The following is a 25,789-nucleotide window of genomic DNA, read 5'->3' as shown; positions in this document are numbered from 1 at the left end:
AAGCAGGGCAGCCCACAAAATGTGTTGGCCCACTTACTGAATCCCAAAGCCAAGACAGAGATCTATATGGCTACCGTCTGTGTGAATATGTTTTTAATTTTTTAACCCTTATGATATTGGATAAAATTGTAATTTGTTGGTGTCTAATATACCCTAGAATGTACAGCTAAAGTTCCACCTATTTCCAGGGGTCCGTACATTGTCAATGAAAGTCAAAGTAAAAGAAAACCCCAAATTTTGGGTTGTCCCTAGAAAAGTAATAGAGGGGAACTCTTCCAATGGGGACCCCCAAGGTATTCCCTTAATTTGCAGGGATTTCCTCTCACTTCCTGTTTGGCTATGGGACAGGAAGTGAGAGTAAATCTCCGCGATGGGACACAGATGGCGAAAAAAAATCTGACAGGGGTTATAATCCTCCCTTAGGCCCCATACACACGATAGAATCCATCCGCTGAAAAATCCCAGCGAATGGGTTTCAGCGGATAGATTCTATGGTGTGTACAATCCAGCGGATCTGTTTCCGCGGATTTTTCTCCCATGTGATGGATTTCCAGCAGATAAATATTTGAAGACATGTCTTCAAATCTATCCGCTGGAATCCATCCCAACGGATTGATCCGCTGGTCTGTACAGACTCACCGAATCAATCCGTCCAAAGGGATCCCCCGCATGCGTCGTAATGATTCGACGAATGCGTGGAATTCCATATATGACTGCGTCGCGCACGTCGCCGCGTCATCATCGCGGCGACGGCGCGACACGTCATCGCCAGAGGATTTCGGCGCGGATTTCGATTCGATGGTGAGTACACTCCATCGCATCAAAATCCGCGCAAATCCTCGAGAGGATTTATCCGTGGAAACGGTCCGCTGGACCGTATCCGCGGATAAATCCTCCCGTGTGTACGGGGCCTAACTCTATCCAAAATGAAAAAAGAAAACGTTTTGCCTATAGTTCTACTTTAAGAGAGGGGATGAGAACCTATCTTGTACTTAATAAATCTATATCGAGGCTATAATTAAATAAATAGTTATATTTATAACAAAATGCTATTGCAGATATTATTTATTGACTTCACTTACGCATGAGCAATTATTCCAAATGGCCATGAACGTGTCTCTTGTCGTTTCAGATTTTTCATTTCGACGGAAGACAGCACCATCCCACTGTCAGACTCCCCTTCCTGTGACAGAAATAAAAGCAGGATGAATAATGATTCTTAGGCATGCTATTCATACCAGTTCATGTAGAATTACAGGTTCAAAGGATTGGCAAAGCATTATATAATAAAAGCCCCAAATTGCTTTCCCTTCTGATCTTGCAGATCAAAATTAGTATCAGCACACTTCAAATTATAGAAGTAAATCAAACTGCTGTATTGAATAAGGTATTGCTCTTGTTAGTTTAGTTGTCCAAATACAATTTCTCATTACAAGTAGAGGAAGGCATATTGACCTTAGATGGACAAACAGGCATTGCCGACTTATCTCAGGCAAGAATCGTTTTTTTTTTCGTTTTTTCCCATGCAGGAGGGTAGTGCATGGGCAGAAGCTGATGGTATATCTTGGAACCGGGTGGGGAGGACACAATAGTGAGAAGGATAAGTTTTCTTATCTACTTCACATCCCTCATAAGCAGTCAGCTGGCAGATAGCATCCATAGGAATGAAATGATCACACTGAAAATGGTAAGAAGCCAAATCATGTAGGCCAGCTTAAATATGAGGATTTGTGACCTCCTATAAATTAAAAAGTGGCCTATTCATTGAAACAGTGTAAGGAACTGTAGTCATGTACAAAGTGCATTGGCCATAAACATCGATAACAATTCAGTTAATTTTGAATACACTGTGCACATTGTTCTTTGCCTTGCTAAATAAACCTGCGAGACTATATTGGCGTGATGTAATTTTCAGCACTTACTGGACTTGACAATCTTTGGTGAGAAAATCATTGTTATAGTCACTAAGGCTAGCTATAAATATAAAGGTGGTTGGAAGATCTGACCATTGTATGACTGCCCTGTGTAGTGAATGTTGCATATACTGTACCTACTGTACATGCTCACTGTGACCAATTCTACATGCTAATGTATTATGCAGACACCTTGAATTAGGTATTGCCAGATATTTTAGCTAACTTAAACCTAAAATCCCCACCCAACTTTATTTTACCCCCCAAAACAAGACAATTATAGGCTTCCTTTATGGAGATTAAATAACACAAAAACAACAATATACAACTATGGGACAATTTACAATCAAAATACCCTCGATACAGTCAAATGATTCTTAATTTGTTATTGCCTTAACTTAAATAGGGAAGGTATGCCCATACTTGAGATGGGCCCAACCCATCATTCACCAAAACTTTTAACCATAACTGCTTTCAAAGACCCTGACACCCCTGCTAGCTGCTATGACACATTCTGAATCAAAATTGAAAATCCCCAGGAATGCAGATCAAAGCCTACTAATGTGCCGCACTCCAGAGGTAAAATCGCCCAAGCAAAAGATGGAATAAAAATCAACCAAAAATAAGAAAAGACGACCAAGGAAAAAACTCCAAGGGAGGGCAGGAGAAGCTCCTTATTTGCTGTACTAGCTCCAACTGACACTGAGAAGAAGGTCCCACACAGCATCACCACAAAGGCCCCACCCTGCCCCACCCATGATTGGTCCAATCAGGCAGGATTTTTTGAATTTACATGAAAGCTTTAATTTAGCCTGCCCTGCAAACCTAGTCATGTCAGGCCTTCCACCTATGTTGCTCATCTATCTCTAGGCCTTCATGTCAGATTATTTTTGAAAAATAGCATTTAGTCAGAAAAATCCATTGCCAGCCAATATATTTCAGATATAAGACCAGGTTGGCTGCCCAGATCATGGGTAGTCATAGAAGCTATTGGCCAGATCAAATAACAATCCTCTCATGTCTATGGCTAACCTGACTAAACAAACTTCACTTTGACTAGAAAATCACATGTTGTTGAAAGGTCTCTGACGCGTGAATGTTTTGGTTACTCCTACTGCCAGATGTTTCTAGGGCCTTCTGGGAGCAGGTTTCTGGGTTCTTAATAGATTCTTGTGTAGTGTGCTTATGCTTACAGGATTCTTCTGGATAAAGATAGCGTGCACTCCCCATTGCTTTGTTTCTGCAAACGTGTTTACCTCATTGAGTACTTTATCCTTTCCCACTGGCACCTCGTCAAATGTCTTCACACTCAGTGGTCGGTTCTTGTTATTGTTTCTGAAAACAAGATGGGACGCAGGATGAGCCTAACACCCACGTTTCTTTGATAATTGTTCTAATTCATCTTTAACAAAGTGAAGTGCTCAAAATGTCATGTTTATTCTTTATCTTTCCTAGTAATATTTTGCAATTTTGTTTACCAGTAGCTAGCAAAGAGCTCAAATTATTTAAAAAGCTTTCACTATGCAATTAAAATGTTGACTTGTATACAGTATAGGCTAGTCATGGTAACATATGATAACAATTATATAAAGCAGCTTTTGGAGATGATGAGTCAATTAAAAACAACTTAAACCACATTTTTTAAAATCATTTTTTAATTTTAAATATCAAAGTGCCAGTTATATATTAGCTTTTTTTCATAAATAAAGCAGGGTTTTCAGGTTTAGTTTGTACAGTACTCGAAAGCGAACAACCAAACTGCTTTACCACTGCAGGCTGTCCTGGAATCAGTATGACAAAAGTAACATACTAGACAGACAACACAAGAATTAGCAAACTAGCCACAGTGAAAATGAAAATAAAAGGATAAAATTATATAATGAGTGTTTTAGCACTTGGTTCACATTGCTGCGACTTGCAACACAAACTCACATGACAAGTCAAAACACACTTATTTCAATGGGAGCAGTGTTAATCAATGAGACTCAAGTTACAGCAAAAAAAAAGGTTCCTGCACTACTTTTCAGTGGCTTTTTTGGGACTTGAGTGCCATTGACTGCAATGGTAAATCACAAAAGTCGCAAGCAAGGTGCACATAAGTCGCAAGCAAGTCACACAACTTTGGGGTTCGCAGCAGTGTGAATGGAGCCTTGCCAAACAAATATTTACAGCTTCTGTACTCTGTCTGATCTGTAGAAAATAGAGTCTAGCCCACTAATCACTGTCTTTGCCGGTAAACCAATTTGCCACAAAAAAAAAGAAAAAGGAAAGTGAGATGATATTTGATCAGTGTTTCTACTATCTACAGGCACACACCTTCTGTACCGTATGGTAAATTTACTCCTGCAGTGGGAATATGGACCCCCTCACCAATCCACCTAATGCTGGAACTCTGCAACTGATAATGCAACCTGGAAAGCAAATTACAGGTTGACATTCTCAAGTGCAGAGGTTCCACTTATGAAGTAAAGGTTAGCTCCACTTTCGTGGAAAAAAAAATAGCAAAGAAAAAAAAATATTCTAGTTTGTGCGATTTCTACACAAGCCATTGTAAAATTGTGAAATTAAAATGAAAGACATATGGCAACCCAGAGGGAGTAAACCATCATTATACAGAACGCCCCCAGAAATATAATTTCCTGCTTCTGTGATTGGCTCATTGATTTTCCCAAAAGTCTCCTCTAAGATACATGTAAAATTTTAGACATTGCTTGCAATAGGATTTTCAGGTTTGATAAGATACCATCCAAGGGTTAAAATCTTCTAATGACCTGTTACTTTTCTCATTAGAAGACTGAGGGTGTATCACCTGACTATAATGAACCAATCCCTTTTATTCGAGAATCACAAGTCTGGTTAAAGAAATATTTAATATTTAAAGAAGGTAGGGGATGGTTAAATCCCTGTCAGGTTTTCTTTCTGTATTTGGCTCTTTGGAGAGATTTCCCTTAATCTCCATCTAGGGGAACAACAGGAAGTAAGAGGGAATAACCTAAGACATAAGAGGATGAATTCCCCCAGCAGGGACATACAGTAGAGATCAGTAACAATCTTAATGCCCTGTACACACGATTGGTTCATCTGATGAAAATGGACCGATGGACCAAATTGTGCCCCAGATATGAAGTTATCATTTAACCAGTAAAGTTTTTCAGGTCCTGATCACTATAATGTGGTAGTTCTCACCCAGATTCCAGCATGCTCCACCGTGTCACAGAGTTTCTTATACTTTGTTCTCCACTGCCAGGTTTCAAGTTTGTCTCTCCATCAATTCGTAAAGCAGTGTTTAGTGGAATGTAATCTTTTCCCTCCTGTGGCAGATATATAAAAGCTAGTTAGGCTAACCATAAAAAAAAAAACCTTCTTGCCATTTTCTAATATTGCAGATAGGCATTAAAAAAAATTATTTTGAGGATGTAATACTAGTGCCAAGTATTTTAGGCTATATTAAAGGGTCTATCCACTCAGATTTCAAATATGCTGGCATATGTGTTCTCTTAGAACAGGTGTAAGTTGTGTATTAGGAGTCATTTTCTCACTGCTAATACCAGAACTAATTTTCTCCTTAGAGTTCTTGCCTGCATTTGCAAGCTACTCATCAACCAATAAGCTGCTTACTTACCAGGACCACCAGTCATAAACTGCTGTAGTTGAAAATATTAATTCCATCAGTACAGTGGACTTTTGCTATCTGAAGTATTATCTTACACTAACAGCATAGCTCAAGTACTCATAAACCCACATAGATGTGTGAGTGGCAACAATTATTTTCTTTTTCTATGAAAAAAAAGGAATAGAGTATCACAACATATGTGTGAATTTCTGAAAGATGGTTGTGACAGGTCTAAAACCTTTTTAAGTTTCTACATGGGAAAATGTCTTGTACCATATTGTTTTTTTTGTCACACATCATCAGTGACCGACTTAAAGGTATCTTCCAATCTGCTAATTTTTTAGCTGGACTGGATGATGATCTAACATCTATGGGGCACCAGTAGACAATGCTGACTGAGGCTCATTGAGGATAATAATGATTAGGTGATCAGACCAGACTGCTATTGTATTTCTCCTGGTAAAACAGCATTAGAGATATACACAGCCTTTTTCTGTATTCTTAAAAACAAATAGTTGCCCAGTACATGACCAACCATTATCTTATGTATCGGGTAGCCTTGTGAATTGTGTAAAAGAAGCAATCTTTCCAAAATTTTCATTTGGCTTTACAACTTCAAAAACAGACAACAACCTGGAAAGTAAAATCCAGAAGTATGGGGAACATTCACTTGCAAAATTGTTGAAATTATTATATACATCTCCCAGTTTGCCCTCTGTTTCAGCACTATGAGAGTGACCCAATTTTTTTTTAATGCAAAAACAAACAAAAAACAAAGACAACAGACAAGCAAACCTGTTGAACATTAGCCTGGAGTAGATCTCCTAAGCGCTGTACTAGCTCTGTAAAGTTGGGTCTGTCTGTTGGGACTCCTTGCCAGCAATCTAGCATCGTCTGGTACCTAAGAAAGAAAGAAACAATGAATGAATGGGCTTTCTTCCCAAAAAAAAGCATTTTCCAGTCTTAGGGGGTTACAGGAAGCTCATACAGTGCGTGTGACTCATACTTTTACACAGTCTTTGACTGTGACGCACACAGGCATTTGGTAAGTCTACTTTTTTGTTACATCAAATAAATATATTTGTGTGTTATTTTTACAGTTTTTCTTTTTTTTGTTATTGTTTTACATGGATTTTGGAAAACATAATAATACAATGGGGAAGATTTACTAAAACTGGTGCACACAGAATCTGGTGCAGCTGTGCATATTGACCAATCAGCTTCTGCTTGCTCAATTAAGCTTTGACAAAAAAAAACTAGAAGCTGATTGCTTATTATGCACAGCTGCACAAGATTCTATGTGCACCAATTTTGGTAAATCTCCCTCAATAATTCTTATTTATATTTTTTTACTATTTTAACCCATTCAATAATTATCCACTCTAATGATGTAAGGCCTGAAAATACAGTGATGACTGGACATTTATGGGCCTGAGCTGAGCTGCCATGGAGCCAGCCATAAATTTACAATTATAATAAATTATGGGCAAATTTATAAGTTTATATATATATATAGGATAGCTTTAAAGTGACTATTTCTATAAAGAGATATTTGCCTAAATGGATCAGTAACAATAATCAAACAGCTATATATGTAGAACTGCTATCTTCTTCATTATCCAATTATATATAACACAAACAAGGCATACTCTAGTAAAGCCCAGGATGCATGTGAACCCGCCCTAATCCCCCATAAACAAGGAATGTAATAATTTCTGGTCTTGACCACTCCAGCTTATCTGTGCTTTCTCTCCCCTTTCTTTTTTGATTGGTATAATTTGACCTTTATCTATTGTCATATTTTGAAGTTGCCAAAAAATACTCTATATTTGCATACTAAAGCATAAAGTGTATTTTATAATATTTAATGTCAATAAACATAATCATACATTTCAGGATTGCAGTACTCTGGTGGTCTCATCCGTGTCCCTTCCTTCAGTCGGCAGCAGAAGTCCTCATCAATCTGTACACCAGGGTAAGGAGAAGCACCTGCACCAGAAACAAATATAAATGTAATAAAATCATCATACATTCATTTTGTTATACCATCCAAAAAGTGTAGGGAGGGCATGAGGAATGTGTCAATGATATAGGGACCAGGACAAATATGGAGGATGAATCTTCCCAGAGGCAACACAGTCAGCAAAAAAAAAAACCTCAGAGAGGTTTCCGACCTATCCACACTATATTCAAAACTAGAAAAACATTTTCTTATGGCTAGAGATGCTTTGAAACAAGTATGAACAAGAATATGAGTCCTGACTATTCTAATCTACATACTTGTTCCATTTCAGTGACTTGGAAAGTGCTGAACCTTTGGATGACCATTACAGTAAAGAACTAGCATTTTCAGAAGATGTCCGCTGAAATTCAGGCCTTTCTCTTACTTTGACAGTAATAAAAAGGGAAAAATACATTTTTTTACAGGTTATGTTTCTGGCAATCGAAACAGACATACAAACGATCACCAAACACAACATAAAGTTGTAGAATAATAACAAAATAAGCTTAGGACTTTGAGCAAGGAAAAGAAAAGGGTACAATATTATATTGAAGGCTATCCAATCTGCCTATCCAACATCTTTGATATGTTCTGCACATTTTATGGATAAACTTGAGTGTTTATCAAACATTTACAGGCTCTACTTTTCAGGCATGGCCTTGTGAAATAGCCATAAAGAGTTAATTAACCTGTTTATATTTTCATTGTGTCATTTAGCGACTGTACCAGCTTTTGATTTGGCAGTGCATGTAGAGGGACAAGCCAGACACTTAGTAAAACACCAATGCTTGTGTTGTTCAAGACAAGGACCTCAATAATAAAATACTGCCAACATTTTCCACTGCTAGGTAGCTGCCTTATTCTCAGACATTATGTTTAAGAACATGCTGGAGACCCAGCTGCAGACGTCAATTGAAAGAGCTAATTCACTGTGTATTTGTAAAAGGAATATATTTTACATTCTGCACATTCATTTTTTTAAAGTTGCAGGAATATTGAATATTCCCCTATACTAGGTAATTTTCAATAATTCTCAATAAAGGATTGACAATAATAATGCTCATGTACTTTGGGATATATATATTTTTTTTAATTTTGGATATATTTGGAAAAGGATTTGAACTCCATTAATTTTTTTATATAGAGCATAGTAAGAGAAAAATTCACTTACTATTTATTTATTTAAGGTACTTATATAGTGCTGTCAGTTTATGCAGGTCTTTACATATATATATTGCACATTCATCAAGTTCCTGCCCTCAAGGAGCTTACAATCTAAGGTCCCTAAAGCCGCGTACACACGATCAGTCCATCCGATGAAAACGGTTTGATGGACCGTTGTCATCGGTTAACCGATGAAGCTGACTGATGGTCCGTCGCGCCTACACAGCATCGATTTAAAAACCGATCGTGTCAGAACGCGGTGACGTAAAACACAACGACGTGCTGAAAAAAACAAAGTTCAATGCTTCCAAGCATGCGTCGACTTGATTCTGAGCATGCGTGGATTTTTAACCGATGGTTGTGCCTACTAACGATCGGTTTTGTCCCATCGGTTAGGAATCCATCGGTTAAAATTTAAAGCAAGTTTTTTTTTTAAACGATGGTTAAATAACCTATGGGGCCCACACACGATCGGTTTTGACCGATGAAAACAGTCCATCAGACCGTTGTCCTCTGTTTAACCTATCGTGTGTACGAGGCCTTACTCCCATTCATATATATCGTATATTAGGGCCACATTAGACAGGAGCCAATTAACCTACCAGCGTGTCTTTAGAGTGTGGGAGGAAACCGGAGTCCTTAGAAGAAACCCATCCAGGCACAGGGAGAGTATGCAAATTCCAGGCAGGTAGTGCTGTGGTTGGGATTTGAACAAACCTTCCTGTCTTCTGGTCAATAGTTCAATTAGACAGGATTCAAAGGGGTTGTAAAGGTTTGTTTTCTAAATAGATTTCTTTAAGCTAGTGCATTGTTGGTTCACTTACCATTTCCCTTCTAAATGTTTTTTTCCTTTGTTTTCATTGTCTAAATTTCTCACTTCCTGTTCCTCCTCAGTAAGCTGCTCTGGCTGACTAACCCCCAGCCAGATGATGGGGGCAAGCTTACTGAGGAGAAACAGGAAGTGAGAAATTCAAACAAAGAAAAAAAACATTTAGAAGGGAAATCAAAGGAAAAGGTAAGTGAACCAACAATGCATATGATATAAAGGAAATACAATTTTGAAAGGGTTTTAACCTTCACCTACTAAAGAAAGTCATCTCTATTTCTGTCTATATTACTTTTAGATAGTCACCCTCATATCCTACATGGTACAACCCAGCAGGACAGAAAAGAAGCATAAATCTAACGAAGGCCTGTACAGCACGACAAACTTGACAGGGTTTCTATCCCTTTTTTCTACTCTATCCAAAACTGGCTGGACAACACTAAGGCCCCGTACACACCATAGAATCTATCCGCAGATAAATCCCATCGAATGGGTTTCAGCGGATAGATTCTATGGTGTGTACACTCCGGCGGATATTTATCCGCGGATAAATCTCCCCTGGGATGGATTTCCAGCAGATGAATATTTGCTGACATGCTCAACAAATCCATCTGCTGAAGTCCATCCCAACGGATGGATCCGCTCGTCTGTACAGACTCACCGGATCCATCCGTCCAAAGGGATTCCCCGCACACGTCGTAATGATTTGACGCATGCGTGGAATTCCTTATATGACAGCGTCATAATCGCGGCGTCGGCACGACACGTCATCGCCAGAGGATTTCGGCGCGGATTTCAATGCGATGGTGTGTACACGCCATCGCATAGAAATCTGCTGAAATCCTCGAGAGGATTTATCCGCGGATACGGTCCGCTGGACCGTATCCGCGGATAAATTCTCCCGTGTGTATGGGGCCTTAAACATAATGCAAACATTAGTGTTTTTGTAACTTTTTACCAATAAATACAAATATATTTACTTTGCCAGGTATGGGAAACATGTTTGGTAAGTTAGTTGTAAATGGTTACTGCAGCTTACATATATTGCTCTTTTAATTTTATATAAGCCCAGCTGTGTTTTTTTTGTATATGTGTCACTGGGAATGTGCATGGAAATCTGTCAATACAATATTGTATTTCAGTCTTTATGTTATCTGGTCACATGTACAATAGCTTTTACCTCTCAGCTTTTTAATAAATCAAATTGCTAATTCAAAATTCAAATTAGGTTTTCCGCTGTAACTTACCTAATGAAAAAATTTCCCAGAGCAGCACGCCAAAAGACCACACATCACTCTGCGTTGTGTAGATTTTATCAAAAATAGCTTCAGGTGCCATCCATTTAAGAGGTAACCTAGCCTGTGAAGAGGGTAAACATCCATCAACATTCTATTGACATAAATTGAGCACTCATTCGTAACTATTCCCAATTTCCTCCTAAAGAAAAAAAATGAAAACACTATCTGGAGATTGCTGAGAGTTATCATCATTGTCACAGGTGTATGTTTCAATCAGTGAAGTTCTTTTACATAACTCACCATACTTGTCAGTCACTGACTTCACCCTACTTATTGTTTTACATAGCCCTTGACTTTTGTATGGCAGGTGACTGAACAATACTTCACACATGAATGTCTACCCGTTGAAAAGATCCCTAAACAGTGAAAGTAGGGATGAAGGTCCTAACACTTTAAAGCTTAGAAAACATTGCTAGTTTTTTTTTCGTTCAACCCAGTTGGCTGAACAGAAAACAAAAACGGACAGCTTTGGTTGGAGCCGCTGTAGTAACAATCTGATTCTGATCTTCCCTGCTGTTCTATTGTGTTCTGACAAGAGGTGCCCCTCCCCACCAGAACAATCTGCCATTGGCTAAGAGCGCAGCTCCATAGTCGGTTGGAAGACCTTTTTCAGGCATGCCCCTTCGACAGAAAACGGTCCAACTGCTGGCTTTTGTCAGACCAGCTGCGGTACACACGGGCCAAATGTTGTCCGGTTTCTATTGAACTGGCTAATGCCGCCCGACATTTGGTCTGTGTGTATAGGGCTTTAGGCATTGGTCACAAAGTTGTAATAATTTATTCAGGACCTTTCTGGCAGCAAGATCCTTTGTAAAACGTTGTGCATATGCTGTAGACGTGTAATGTTTGTGCTAGTATTTACATATATACATACAACATAAATGGACCAGCTCAGGGTCGACAAGTAAATACTAACAATGTTTAGCCAGTCACTGATTACACACTATTGATGTTTACATGGGAGCCCTGACAGGGTCATTTATGCAGTGTCAGCACAGTATAACCTCATGCAATTGTGAATGATTGAAGGCCAAGGTCATTCCACCACTGTATGAATGACTCAGTCAAGGCCATAAAAGTCATATTGGGTCATATAAAAATCTATAGTGGGTAATCATCAGCAGGAATAAAGAGAAATCCAGTTATAAAGAGAAATCCAGTTTTCGTAAATTTCTCCCAGTATAGCTATAGTGCATAGCCAGTGGTGACCACTGGCTATGCACTATAGCTATACTGGGAGAAATTTACGAAAACTGGAGCACTCCAAGTCTAGTGCAGGTGTGCATGTTAGCCAACCAGCTTCTAACTTCAGCTTGTTCAATTAAGCTTTGAAAATAAAACCTGGAAGCTGATTTCTGTTCAGAGCAGAACCACACTCCAGTACTATAGCTATACATGCTGTCCCTGAGGAGTGGCAGCGCCCAATAGGGTCCATGTATGGTGTTAATACATTTAGTTGACCTGTCAAATTACATTAGTGGCCAGATAATTAAAGTAGAATGCAGGCAAACGTTTTTTTTTTTTTTTTTTTACTTTAAATAGGGTAGGGGAATGTTATAACCCTTGACTTTTTGTGTGCCCCATTTGGGGGATTTCACCTCCTTTCCTGTCCCCTAGCCAAAACTGGAAGTGAGTGGAAGTTGCTCCAGAATGAGGGAATCTCTGGTTGTCACCAGAACTAGTGTCCCCACTGGAAGATTTCTCTTTATTCCTGTTTTAGTGACAACAACATATTGTCATTTTCGTTCACTTTTTATCTTGGTGATAATGGTAAACAGACAAATAAATAGAACAAATCTCCCTAATAGAGGCATAGACAGCAATAAAACATGACAGGTGTTCTAGTCCCTATCCACTAATAAAAAAAAAAAAAAGAAGTATTGTCTTTAGTTATACTTTAAAAAAAACATTAATTTTCTATATCTGCCAGAGCTTCCATAATCCCGATTCTCTCCTGCAATTATACTATCAAATATAATCTCAAGTTAAAATATTTGGGAATGCATCCCCATTCCATTTAGAGGTGATAACCCCCAGCAGGGTTTCCCCATGATTAGCTGCCGGAGGCAGCCCCATTGAAGTAATGAGAGGCTGCTGGCTCCTGCAGCTCATAGGGGCCACTCACATGTAATTACTCATGCAGCGATCACATGTAATAATGTAAAACAATGCAAAAAATCACTCTGTAAAGAATATCCCAACTATGTGCAATGATCATTAAAAAACAGAATTTTTGATTGGATTACTGAAGTCAACAAAGTGCTACCTTATTCACTTAACTAATTGGATTTTTGCTCTGGTAAATCAATTTTCTCTTAGTTTAGTAATATTGTACTGACGTCAATCATGTACAAAGATTCTGTTTTTTTTTTCCTTGCACATAATTGGGTATTCTTTGCAAAGTAAAAGTTTTATCTCAATCACTAAGATAAGCAAAATTTCACTTTCCAAAGTAAAAGTTCACTTTGAAAATGAACGTTCTCTACTCCTTTAGTAAATCAGGGTCATTGTGTATCTAAACTGGGAGGAAAGAAAAGTGTAGATCCCATCAGAAATAACATTTTAGGGATATTGATTCAGCTGTTTAGTTCTGAACAACTTGGGCAGCAACTGAATCACAAGGAAATTTCATTCTACTTAGCTAACCTATCTACTATAGATTATCTCCCTAAGCTTCCTCTCCATATGCAAAGCAGGCCATTTTTGAAGCGTAATACTCACATCTCCTTTGCGCACGTAGTCTGGATCTTTATATATGTCACGGGCCAGGCCAAAGTCACAGATTTTTACTACATTATTTTCAGACAGGAGGATGTTCCTTGCTGCCAAATCTCGATGAATACACTTTAAGACAAAGCAAAAATGACATGGCTCATAACTACAGGATATAATATGAACAATAGACATGCATTCCAAGCCTTCAAAGTATGGTCCTTCATTTATTTACATATTATCAAGGGATTTACTCAAACAGAAGGTAGAATTCCTACACATTGTCCTGGGTTAGGGCTGTGTGTAGTTTTATAGTGTGCTACAACGTCTGGTAATACAATAACTTGTTATATCTCTCTGCAGCACCCCATCTTTCTCTTCCCATTTTGAGTCACATTTAGCTCTCCACCAGGCTAACTTCCTAAAACCACCAAGCTAAAGGGCACACAATGGTTTAAAGAGGAGTTTCAGGAAAGTATTACACTTCACACAGTGGACAGTACTGTCAATTGTCATATCATGCCCTTCAGTGCTCAATGGTCCTCAGCTCATTAATGTCTAAAGGGAGAACAGAAGGCTGTTTGAAGTCATAGACCATCAAAAAATGAAAAAATATGCTGCTTTGTTAAATAGAGCTTGTTCTCTGGGACATGCTACGAGGGACTTACATGTCAGTGACAGAAAGAAAGTGTAGAAGACCCCTATGAAAAAAAAGCAGCTCGAGTCCCCTGCCTCTGTTTCCATAATACCATTTATTACCACATTCCCTGCAGCTGTGCCTTCACTGGTATCCCTACATGTATGGTTGCTGTTGCCTGTTACTTCAAATCCATGCCACAAATGTACCCACTTTGTAATTTTAATTGGGGTGTGTAGCAGCAGATGGTGGGGCCTCCTTTAATTCTGACCACCTGTCCCAGAGTCTTCCCTTATAACTTAATTGGTCTCTTTTGAGCTCAAGAGCTGGAGCACAGACTAATTAATAATTAACTCTTGTTAAGTGTAGTTAAATGTGGATAGTGCAGGACAACCTACTGTATGTATATATAGTATACAGCGGTTTACTCTTAAATTAATAGACGTAAAGTGCACTGGACACTGATTAGTTTAGCATATCTATTAGCACATGCTTCAGAGACTTCCATTAGTTTCTGTTTGAAGTGGCTTTATGTAGGTACATATGCTGAGACACTTATTCCCTATACATTCTTAGTGGCTTTGGTGCAAAATACTCCTATGCGATTTGCAGGACATGTGGCAGCTTGTTTAAGCGTGTGAAGGAGATTGGAATGAGCTGCAATTTTGAGTTCATCTCTAGACCACGCTGCGAATCTAAACAATAGTCTTATGGACTCTACTGTAAACGCTGTTAGTCTTGTATAACCCTTGTATAACGTGTGAGGGAGGTTGGAATTAAAATTTTCGGTCTGAAGTTTGGACTCCTCCTCTAGACTACGCTATGGGAAAAAAGTTTTATGGACTTTCCCTATAATTGCTGCCTGTTACCTTTGCATAGGATCTTGTACCCAGCCACATACGCCCTAATTTCACATAATGCTACTCAGAATTTGTAATATGGGGCAGCACACTGGTGTAGTGGAAAGGACTCCCGCCTCACAGTAAAAAGGGTCACTGGTTCGAATCCCAACCATGACACTACTTGCCTGGAGTTTGCATGTTCTCCCTGTGCCTGCTTGGGTTTCCTCTGGGTACTCCGGTTTCCTCCCACACTCCAAAGACATGCTGATAGGTTAATTGGCTTCTGTCTAACATTGGCCCTAGTTTATGAATGTGAGTTAGGGACCTTAGATTGTAAGCTTCTTGAGGGTAGGGACAAATGTGAATGTACAATGTATATGTAAAGCGCTGCGTAAATTGACAGCGCTATATAAGTACCTCAATAATAATATGTATTTGGATATGCACCAGATATAATATCCTGTTAGAGGGGATTTCTGCACTCATATATAAATGTTTCCAGCTACAGATACAAGTGGAACATCCTTGGCATTCCCTATGAATTACACTGAGGGACTTCTTATATGTCTTTTCTACTCATAACCATTATCACATCATCCGGAAACTGGCTCAAAATTATCTACAGGTTTAAGGATCAATGAGAGTATGGGACATTTGTGCAATGTGGATAGGGTGGTATGGGGTTCATGGTTGGTTTTGTATTTGTCTATGTGATATATGTATAATAAAGTTGTATTTTATGATGCTTTGGTCTAGATTTTTAGAAATTCTTTAGAGACCCAGTTCTGTGATGGGTTGGTCTTGAGCCCATAACTAGTTTTTCTATTTTTTGATTTCTCATATCTATACTGTAAACATACAGTGCACTGTACGCAATGGTTCAGAGTAGCCAATGGGCAATGTTTAGTGGTTGAATACAAAATATGTACTGTGGGAAAAATGGTTGATTGTATTGCATTCATTTATGTACAGAACACTGTACTGCAACTCAGTTTGCATAGGGAATCAAATGCTGGGTAAGCTGTGATTTCCTAAAAAAAATATGCATACAATAAAAAGCAGTATATGTTAGAAATGGGGGTCTATAAAATGTTATTATATTAATTTATATTGTTATTGTATGTATATGCCAACATAGCATAGTATCCAGTGGCTCGTTGTAATATATTAAGGCCTTTTCACACTGGGGCAGCACCGGTGGTAAAGTGCTGCTATTCTTAGCGGCGCTTTTCCATCAATTTTGCAGTGCAATTCGGCTGCTAGCGGGGCCGAGAAAGGGTTAAAACCACTGCAAAGCGCCTCTGCAGAAGCGCTTTAACGGCGGTATAGTGGAGGAGCGGTATGCACATCGCTCCTTCACCTCTCCAAAGATGCGGCTAGCAGGACTTTTTTTTACCATCCTGCTAGGGCACCGCTCCAGTGTGAAAGCCCTTGGGTTTCAGGTCAGTTTGCAGGTGCTATTTGTAGCGTTATAGCGCCTGCAAAGCGATCCAGTGTGAAAGGGGTCTTATAGTTGTACAATGAAGAGTGTGTAATAGTTCATTAATGAGTTAGTGTTTAGTGCATTGCATAACTGTGGCACAACAGTCAGTGAAGTGGCATATTATCAGATTGTGATGTTTTATCTGAGGTGCCAGGTTGTGGTCAAAAAGTTTGAGGTTATTGGAAATTATATTTGGCTGATTTACTAAAGGAGTTGAGAATCTTTATTCCACTATCCAATCAAAAAATGTAGTAAACAAAGTAAATATGAATTTACTTTTTACACGGTTGGATATTTGAAGTGAATATTCACACAATGTATTGTGTGAAAGTTCTCAACTCCTTTAGTAAATCAGTCTTGTTGTCTCAGAGCTACTGTGCTGACAGATAAGCTATATCGCAAAATGTGCCATTTGCAGAAAGCCAAGATGAAAGAGGTACAGTGTGTTGGCACAGGCTCCACTATGCATATCGCTTATCCAAAAGCAAATATATTGAATATTGTGGGAAAATGGTCAAAGTGCTGTTTGTACTAACATCAAGTTCTCCTGGCACTGAGCAGAATCCTTAGTAAGGGTGGGAATTTTGTGTGTTTTTCTGCCCTCTGATTGAATGCTGTGAGAAGCTTTTTTTTTGTTACAAGTGGCACCACAGTCACTCACCCACAATACAGATTTATGCTGGCAGAAAAAGAAAAGCTCAAGTGAGGTGGCTTTGTTTCTGCATCTTTAAACATCTGGGGACTGCAAAGAAAGAAAATGCAAACCTAATCCTGTCAGGATTACCGGATACAGATCTATAGGGTTCAGTTTAAGGTATTTGGGATATTGTGGAGCTTACAGAAAAAAAAACAATGATGTCAGAGTTTCCAGGCCCAGAACACATAGTGAAGGCACAGACAGCACTGTTCTTTAATGGGCCAGGGCTTAACATCACATTCCAATGCTAGCTAGTAACTTTCATAATAGTAAAAATAAGTATAACCACTATACCCTGTGTTTGCCACAGTGGCCCATGTGCAATTATCGTTCTGGGTTAATATTTTAACATTTTGCACAGAATTATTATTTACATAAGTACATCTTTGCATGGTCAGTCTGCCCAAAAGTGATATTTCAGTTCCAAACAAAATCCGATAGGCTGAGTCACCAGTCATATTACTATATCTCTGTCTCTAGGTGTCCAGTGGGGAGATCTCTCTGCCAGGTTCCTTGATACTGCTCACTTTGGAGGTTTAGGTGTATGTGTCTTCCCTTAGGTGTTTGTATAAAGTAAAAATGTGATAGGAAGGATGGGTCCCCCCACATAATGGCCACAGCAGGTATACAGGCCTGTAACTTATAGTGCATAGATGTCACCCCTGGAAACAATTTAGCTATTTCATAGATATGCAGGGTCTTTTGCATTAGGGTGTGCACCCCAAATCTAAAACACACATGCATGGGTGTGTTTGTGTATATACAGTGAGGAAAATAAGTATTTGAACACCCTGCTATTTTGCAAGTTCTCCCACTTGGAAATCATGGAGGGGTCTGACATTTTCATCGTAGGTGCATGTCCACTGTGAGAGACATAATCCAAAAAAAAAAATTCCAGAAATCACAATTTATGATTTTTTAACTATTTATTTGTATGATACAGCTGCAAATAAGTATTTGAACACCTGTCTATCAGCTAGAATTCTGACCCTCAAAGACCTGTTAGTCTGCCTTTAAAATGTCCACCTCCACTCCATTTATTATCCTAAATTAGATGCACCTGTTTGAGGTCATTAGCTGCATAAAGACACCTGTCCACCCCATACAATCAGTAAGAATCCAACTACTAACATGGCCAAGACCAAAGAGCTGTCCAAAGACACTAGAGACAAAATTGTACACCTCCACAAGGCTGGAAAGGGCTACAGGGAAATTGCCAAGCAGCTTGGTGAAAAAGGGTCCACTGTTGGAGCAATCATTAGAAAATGGAAGAAGCTAAACATGACTGTCAATCTCCCTCGGACTGGGGCTCCATGCAAAATCTCACCTCGTGGGGTCTCAATGATCCTAAGAAAGGTAAGAAATCAGCCCAGGACTACACGGGAGGAGCTGGTCAATGTCCTGAAAAGAGCTGGGACCACCGTTTCCAAGGTTACTGTTGGTAATACACTAAGACTTCATGGTTTTAAATCATGCATGGCACGGAAGGTTCCCCTGCTTAAACCAGCACATGTCAAGGCCCGTCTTAAGTTTGCCAATGACCATTTGGATGATCCAGAGGAGTCATGGGAGAAAGTCATGTGGTCAGATGAGACCAAAATAGAACTTTTTGGTCATAATTCCACTAACCGTGTTTGGAGGAAGAAGAATGATGAGTACCATCCCAAGAACACCATCCCTACTGTGAAGCATGGGGGTGGTAGCATCATGTTTTGGGGGTGTTTTTCTGCACATGGGACAGGGCGACTGCACTGTATTAAGGAGAGGATGACCGGGGCCATGTATTGCGAGATTTTGGGCAACAACCTCCTTCCCTCAGTTAGAGCTTTGAAGATGGGTCGAGGCTGGGTCTTCCAACATGACAATAACCCGAAGCACACAGCCAGGATAACCAAGGAGTGGCTCTGTAAGAAGCATATCAAGGTTCTGGCGTGGCCTAGCCAGTCTCCAGACCTAAACCCAATAGAGAATCTTTGGAGGGAGCTCAAACTCTGTGTTTCTCAGCGACAGCCCAGAAACCTGACTGATCTAGAGAAGATCTGTGTGGAGGAGTGGGCCAAAATCCCTCCTCCAGTGTGTTCAAACCTGGTGAAAAACTACAAGAAACGTTTGACCTCTGTAATTGCAAACAAAGGCTACTGTACCAAATATTAACATTGATTTTCTCAGGTGTTCAAATACTTATTTGCAGCTGTATCATACTGTATCATACAAATAAATAGTTAAAAAAATCATACATTGTGATTTCTGGATTTTTTTTTTTTTTATTATGTCTCTCACAGTGGACATGCACCTACGATAACAATTTCAGACCCCTCCATGATTTCCAAGTGGGAGAACTTGCAAAATAGCAGGGTGTTCAAATACTTATTTTCCTCACTGTATATATATACAGGCATACCCCGGTTTTAAGTACACAATTGGGTTTATTTACTAAAGCTGGAAAGCAAAAAATCAGGCTCACTTCTGCATAAAAAACAATGAGCTTCCAGGTTTTATTACCAGTCTTAATTGAACAAGCTGGGGATAGAAGCTCATTGGTTTCTATGCAGAAGTGAGCCTGATTTTGCACTTTCCAGCTTTAGTAAATAAACCCAATTGTGTATACCGGGGTATGCCTGTATATATATATATATATATATATATATATATATATATATATATATATATATACACACACACACCTTTAGAAATAAATGTAAGAAAACATTTTAAAAAGTAGTACAACATGAAAACATGGACAGTGTCAGTAAAGAATCTGCGCCGCACAGAGCGATTAAGGTGTGCCCAGGTACATCTGGCACAACCTGTGCACACGCCTATGAACCATTTAAATCTTTAGTGTCTGGCAAAAACAAAACAACTTTATTTCTAGGTGAACTGCCAAGTTATGCATTTTGTCATTTTATATATCTTAGAACATTTGTTTCCAAAAGCCATGTATTTTTAGGTCCAAAAACGTTGTAAGTAGGGACACCAATACACATTTAATTAAACTGCCATATCAATGTTTATTTAGTAATTTAATTCATTCTTTTTACTCCTGAATTTTATTTTTATTTTTAAAATGTTAAAAAAACAAGGACTATTTGGACTTAATGTAGGCAATATGAAATAGGATGAAGACAACATGCGGTTGGAAAATGAAAAGGAAATGCTCCGTTTGTGGTTGTTTCCCATTTACTAAATGATATGTCCCAGAATAAAAACAAATGAGGGATTGCCTCCGTGGTGAGCTGAAACACATTTGTTTGAAAAGTGGCCCGAAAATAAATGTTGTGTGGTGGGTTTGTGCAGCTCTGGAATTCTTACTTTTCTCGATGCCAGGAACTCCATGCCCTTTGCCACCTGAAAACTGTAACAAATCAGATCTTCCATTGTTAGCTGCTTCTTGCCCATATCTTCAGGGTCTGAAAAAGAACACGTTTCACAGAAGTTACCAAAACTCCAATGCACATTTCAGATAAGCTTTCTTTTCTAACACCTTTTTAATGGCAATTTCCCAGCCAACTGCTTGATCTTTCTTTGATACCTCTTTAAATATTTCCTGCAATTAGTATAGGCTTTGTAAGTGGGATAAAATGTTCTGTGGGAATAGCTTGGTTGCCGTGTGGGGGAAGCATGATCCTCTGTGATAAAGCATAGTGCTAATACTTTTAGGAACATGAAAAGGCCAGATTGGACTCTTAAACTTTGCAGAACGGGGTACACGAGCTGTTCAGAAAGCCATTTGCATGGCATCTGAGTTACAGAGTTAAGAGCTTTATTCGTAGCTCGAAAATACAGTTTTATTTCTGTTGTTCTCTATACAGCTCTGCAACCTGACAACATTTATGCAACCAAAAAGTGACATATGGGGAAATTAAAGTCAGTGAACAGGTTATATTTGTTCATAATTAATCATTTCCACTAAAATCAATGAGAAAGCAATGATCTTCAGTAAATGATGGTATAAGAAGACGTGTTCATGTAACAAACTGACAAATTACAGCATCAGCTAATTTCTGTGCTTTCAACATGACAGCAAAAGAAGAATTTTGTGCAACGTATGTTAAGGAGGGCTGACATGCTGAAAAAATTAGGCAGAATTAGGTTCAGACAGAACCTTTACAGTCTTTTCTACATAAGAGACTTGGGTGGTTGTGGACTGTTAATTAATCCTAGTGTGGTCTTTGGCACAGCATGTAATCTGTTCGTGACTCTGTCTACCAAGCTAAAATTTAGTAAGGTTGACTATGCTTTGAGGTTTTCACACTATACAAATGGACTTTAGGTTCAGAAAGTCACATCCCTCTTAGAAACATACTATGAAAGATCTCATTAGCTGTAGTGACTTTGTAAAAATCCTGGAAAGTATCATGAAATTATTTGTAGCAGATTAAACAGCGCAGATCACAAATACAAGATGTACTTAGACTAGCTGTATCGACTTTTCCTTTGATTCAGTTTTAACAAAATCAAGTTTAGGGATTTAAAAAGAAATATAAATGATTCAATTCTGAAATCAAAACATGAGAAGGTGGTCATTTTTTTATATATATAATTTGTAGGGTGGGACTTTAGACATGCCTCTGAGAACCACAGTTACACCACAAATAGCAAGAATAACTTGTCACAAATTTGCAGCAGTGTTGAATTGTAAATCTTGCTAACTTGCTGCACATTTTTTACTGGCAAGTTGTACACTTGCAGAGCACTTAAAGCACAAGTTCTGGTTGACACTTTTCCAAAATTGTAGCAAATTTGCATGGCAAATTGTCTCTAGCAAGAGCAAAGTTGCAGTGGTGAGTCTACAGCTCTGCAAGTCTACAGCATGAAAATTAAGTGACCCCTGTGGTGGAATGAACATTGCACATCATAACTGAACCAGAACTTGCAGCAGACTTGCAGAATGTTTGTAAAGAAAGCGGATGTAGAGTCATGCAATGCGGATTGTGCAACAAACTTGTGAAGCCTAGCAAGTCTAGCAATAGCTTAACAAGTCATTTTATTTTCAAACTTGCAGCTCAATTGCTTGCAATCTGGGACAGTGTTATATTTAAAGCACAAATTTTATTATAGATATTAACAATAAAAATATCAAAATGTAATCGGCTAAAACGTTTTTTTTTGTGAGATAATGCAATTTATACAAAGAACTTTATGGGTTATATTTTTTTGGGATAAACCCATGGATCTCTCAGATCCCTGAATTAATTGTAGTTCAGTCTGAGCATTTTGTAGGATTGCCCGCTTCATCAGGACGGCATGTATTACATAACGTTTGCAAATAAATAAAGCAAACTCTGCCTGAAAAGATGTATAGAATATAAGTAGCCATAAATAGATGCACATAGGGTAGTCTGCTGTTTGTGTGGAAACATCTTTGCAAGCCAAGGTGCGATTTTGTCCATTTTGAAAGGTTCCATTTTGGAAACATAGGTGCATAGTCTGCCCAGAACTTTTTTCCCATCCACCATACACCTCCCTGACCTTACAAATTTAGTGTTTGTTTATTTAATTTTTTTTTTAAACCACCCTATGAGCATCTATTTTTGGAGCCTTGGTGATCTGGGTATGTTCCACAGGCCGGAAGGCGCATTTTGAGATAGACACCCTATGTTTGGCTACTTATATTTTATAATTTTTTTCAGGCATAGTTTGCTTTTTTAATTACAAGCTCTATGTAATACATGTGGTTCTGATAAAGTGGGCGATCCCGGAAACCCATAAAATTAACTACAATTAATTTAGGAATCTGGGACATCGATGGGTTTATCCCATAAGAGTATAACCCATAAAGTCCTTCATATATATATAGTTTTATCTCAGAAAAAATACCTTTTAGCAGATTACATTGTTGATGTTTTTATTGTTAATATCTATAATAAACTTGGGATTATGCCTTTGGGAAATAAATAGGAGACTATGTATGGCACCCCACCCTACCCTATTTGGTGGCTACCTGGTAAAATGTTTTTCTGGTTCAAATTTTTTTTATTGAAGTTTTACAAGAGTACATCATATAAAGGTAACTACAGAAAGCAAATAAATGGTACAACCAAGGCTGGGTAGCCCTAACACAAAGACCAAGTGCCAGCTAGACCCCACAAGACTTGCCTAACCGCCAATCCTATTTCCAGCACCAGTCATAAACAGTAACCAATGAGGAAGGCCTTGCACCTGGAAGAAAGCAGGGTTCATGGTCTAGCAATAGGGGGCCAGCAAAAAACACACAGAACGGAAAAAAAAAAGATCCAAAGTCAAATGATAGCTTGCATGCATGTTATCACATATCTACCCAATCAGAATGAGGCAGTAGAATAGGGAATGAAAAAGAAGGGGGGAAAAGAAAGGAGGGAAGAGGTAGGTACCAGGGAAGAAGAGAGCTGGAAGGGGAAGGGGGAAGGAAAAGTGGTGGGGAATCATCCAATTTGGACTAATAAAACGCCTGGCATATAAGTTATTCCAACCCTCATTTGTGAGCAAAACTTTGCCAAACCAAGCTGAACAATAACATTCATTTATGGGTCTCATTGCTATCCCGTTTGAGTATTTAAAAGTTAATGCAGATTGCTTTAAGTTTTGGTAAATGTGTGTTTTTGTAGGTAAAAAAAGCTGATTTAGAATGACCACAGAGTTTTACATGCAAAGGCATTCAGTCATAACAGCCTTTTGCACAAGGAACTGACACTATCTGGTAAACTCCATGAGGGTTAAGGCTGTGCTTGAAAATAATGGTGGCCACACAAAATATTGACACTTTGGGCCAAATTTGGAAATTTTTGTTTGCATTTTTGTTTCCAGCGGTTTAGACTTTAATGGCTGTGTGTTGAGTTATTTTGAGGGGACAGCAAATTTACACTGTTATACAAGTTGTACACTCACTACTTTACATTGTAAAAAAGTGTAATTTCTTCAGTGTTGTCACATAAAAAGATATAATAGAAGATTTACAAAAATGTGAGGGGTGTACTTTTGCGAGATACTGTATATCAATAATTGATATCATTAGATAATAAAGAGCAAATTTTAAAGTAAATAAATATTATTTTTCATAGGAGTTGTACACCAAACTGCTTCCTTTATTTAGGTCAGGGGTGTCAAACTGGCAAATGCCAAAAGAACAGCCTCCTTTGTTATACTTAGCCTACACCAGCCCAATTTTAACACAATGAGACAATGCAGAAGTTGCCTGTATTAGTGCACTCAACAATATAATGAATCAGCCCTGTTGTATCAATTTATAAATAATGTTACTCTGATTAGTTTGAAAAGTGTGAAGCTTGTGAAGATTCGTTTAAACGAGTGTGTGCATCCAATATTTATGATATAGTTTTCATTCCCAGTCCAATTCTGTCCCACTATGTGGTATGTGAGTTGGACTTATCACATTCTAATGCAGTGTGACTAAATGCTCACTTTCAATGTTTCCCAACTCTGAGGCCTCGTACACACGTCCGAGGAACTCGACGGGCAAAACTCATAGTTTTGCTCGTCGAGTTCCTTGTGAAGCCGCCGAGGATCTTGGCGAGCCGAAATTTCCCATTGAACAACGAGGAAATAGAGAACATGTTCTCTATTTCCTCGCCGAGATCCTCATCGGCTTCCTTGGCCAAAAGTGTACACACGGCCGGGTTTCTCGGCAGAATTCAGCTCCGATCGAGTTTCTGGCTGATTTCTGCCGAGAAACTCGGTCGTGTGTACGGGGCCTGATTGAGCAGGGAAGTGCTTGAAAAAAATTCCCACTGAGCTAAGAGTGAATAATTGTATACCCTCTCTGCTCAAAATCAGCATGCAGCAGAAGTGTTGTATTGTTCACCTGCTTAGCTAGCTCCACTGCAGAAAAAAAGTGAAGTTCAACTTTTAATTATAAATAGGATGACAAGTATAATAATCTTTTAATTACCTTCTTCCTCCTCCTCAGAATCACTGTAACTTTTATCTTCTATGAATCCTGAGCTGGCTGAACTGCCTGTACTGGCCACACTTTCCAACCTTCTCTTGATTAACTCAGAGAGGTCACCACTAGAGTCATCAGCTGTTTTTTCCATTTCCTGGGACTGAGCAGAAAACAAAAATAAAAAAAATATCTAAATGGATATTCTCATCACATACAAAATATAGCAACTGTACATATTTTACTTTGTTATGTGTTTGCTTAAGTACCCTTCAGATTTGGAAATAGTGCTGTAGCTGCTCATTAACTGATCATTTGTTTTTGCTCTGGAATTCATTCCATGACAAGGAACACATTCTTTTCCATCAGCAAAAGTCTCTCCAAATTCATAATACTCAGCTTCAATACAATAAACTCAACAAGAGAATGAATATGGTTTCTACTTCCCCACAGAAACACAAACATTGTCTTCCGCCTGCAGGCAACTCTACAGATACTTATTTTTTGTAATGAGCTCTATTGTTTCTAGTGATGGGCTTAAGGTACCTACAAGCTTAAGAAAATGTTTTCTCGAACAACAAATACATACGTTGTCTAACATAAGTTACCATTAACACTGACAAGTACCTAAATACTCATTGTTTATTCAGAATTAAAACATATTGGTGAAGCTCTACACAACAATAAATCTGTGACTAAAGCAGAATGCAGAAATTAAGAAAT

The 25,789-nt window shown here is 38.6% G+C and overlaps 1 protein-coding gene across 1 annotated transcript in view; it reads right to left on the bottom strand.

Annotated features, from left to right (window-relative positions):
• LOC120913770 (vascular endothelial growth factor receptor kdr-like) overlaps positions 1-25,789 on the bottom strand; it is a 239,058-nt gene that overhangs the window by 8,850 nt on the left and 204,419 nt on the right. The window contains exons 21-29 of the mRNA XM_040323969.1: positions 25,076-25,229; positions 20,500-20,597; positions 13,538-13,660; positions 10,766-10,877; positions 7,416-7,515; positions 6,322-6,427; positions 5,100-5,224; positions 3,170-3,248; positions 1,083-1,183 (exon numbers count right to left, since the gene is read on the bottom strand). Coding sequence (XP_040179903.1) covers positions 1,083-1,183; positions 3,170-3,248; positions 5,100-5,224; positions 6,322-6,427; positions 7,416-7,515; positions 10,766-10,877; positions 13,538-13,660; positions 20,500-20,597; positions 25,076-25,229 — 998 coding nt within the window. The remainder of the gene's footprint in view (positions 1-1,082; positions 1,184-3,169; positions 3,249-5,099; positions 5,225-6,321; positions 6,428-7,415; positions 7,516-10,765; positions 10,878-13,537; positions 13,661-20,499; positions 20,598-25,075; positions 25,230-25,789) is intronic.

This window comes from Rana temporaria, chromosome 9 (assembly GCF_905171775.1).
Source record: "Rana temporaria chromosome 9, aRanTem1.1, whole genome shotgun sequence".
Taxonomy (NCBI): Eukaryota; Metazoa; Chordata; class Amphibia; order Anura; family Ranidae; genus Rana; species Rana temporaria.
The sequence above is the reverse complement of the archived record's forward strand: the minus strand, read 5'-3'. Positions and strand labels throughout refer to the sequence as shown.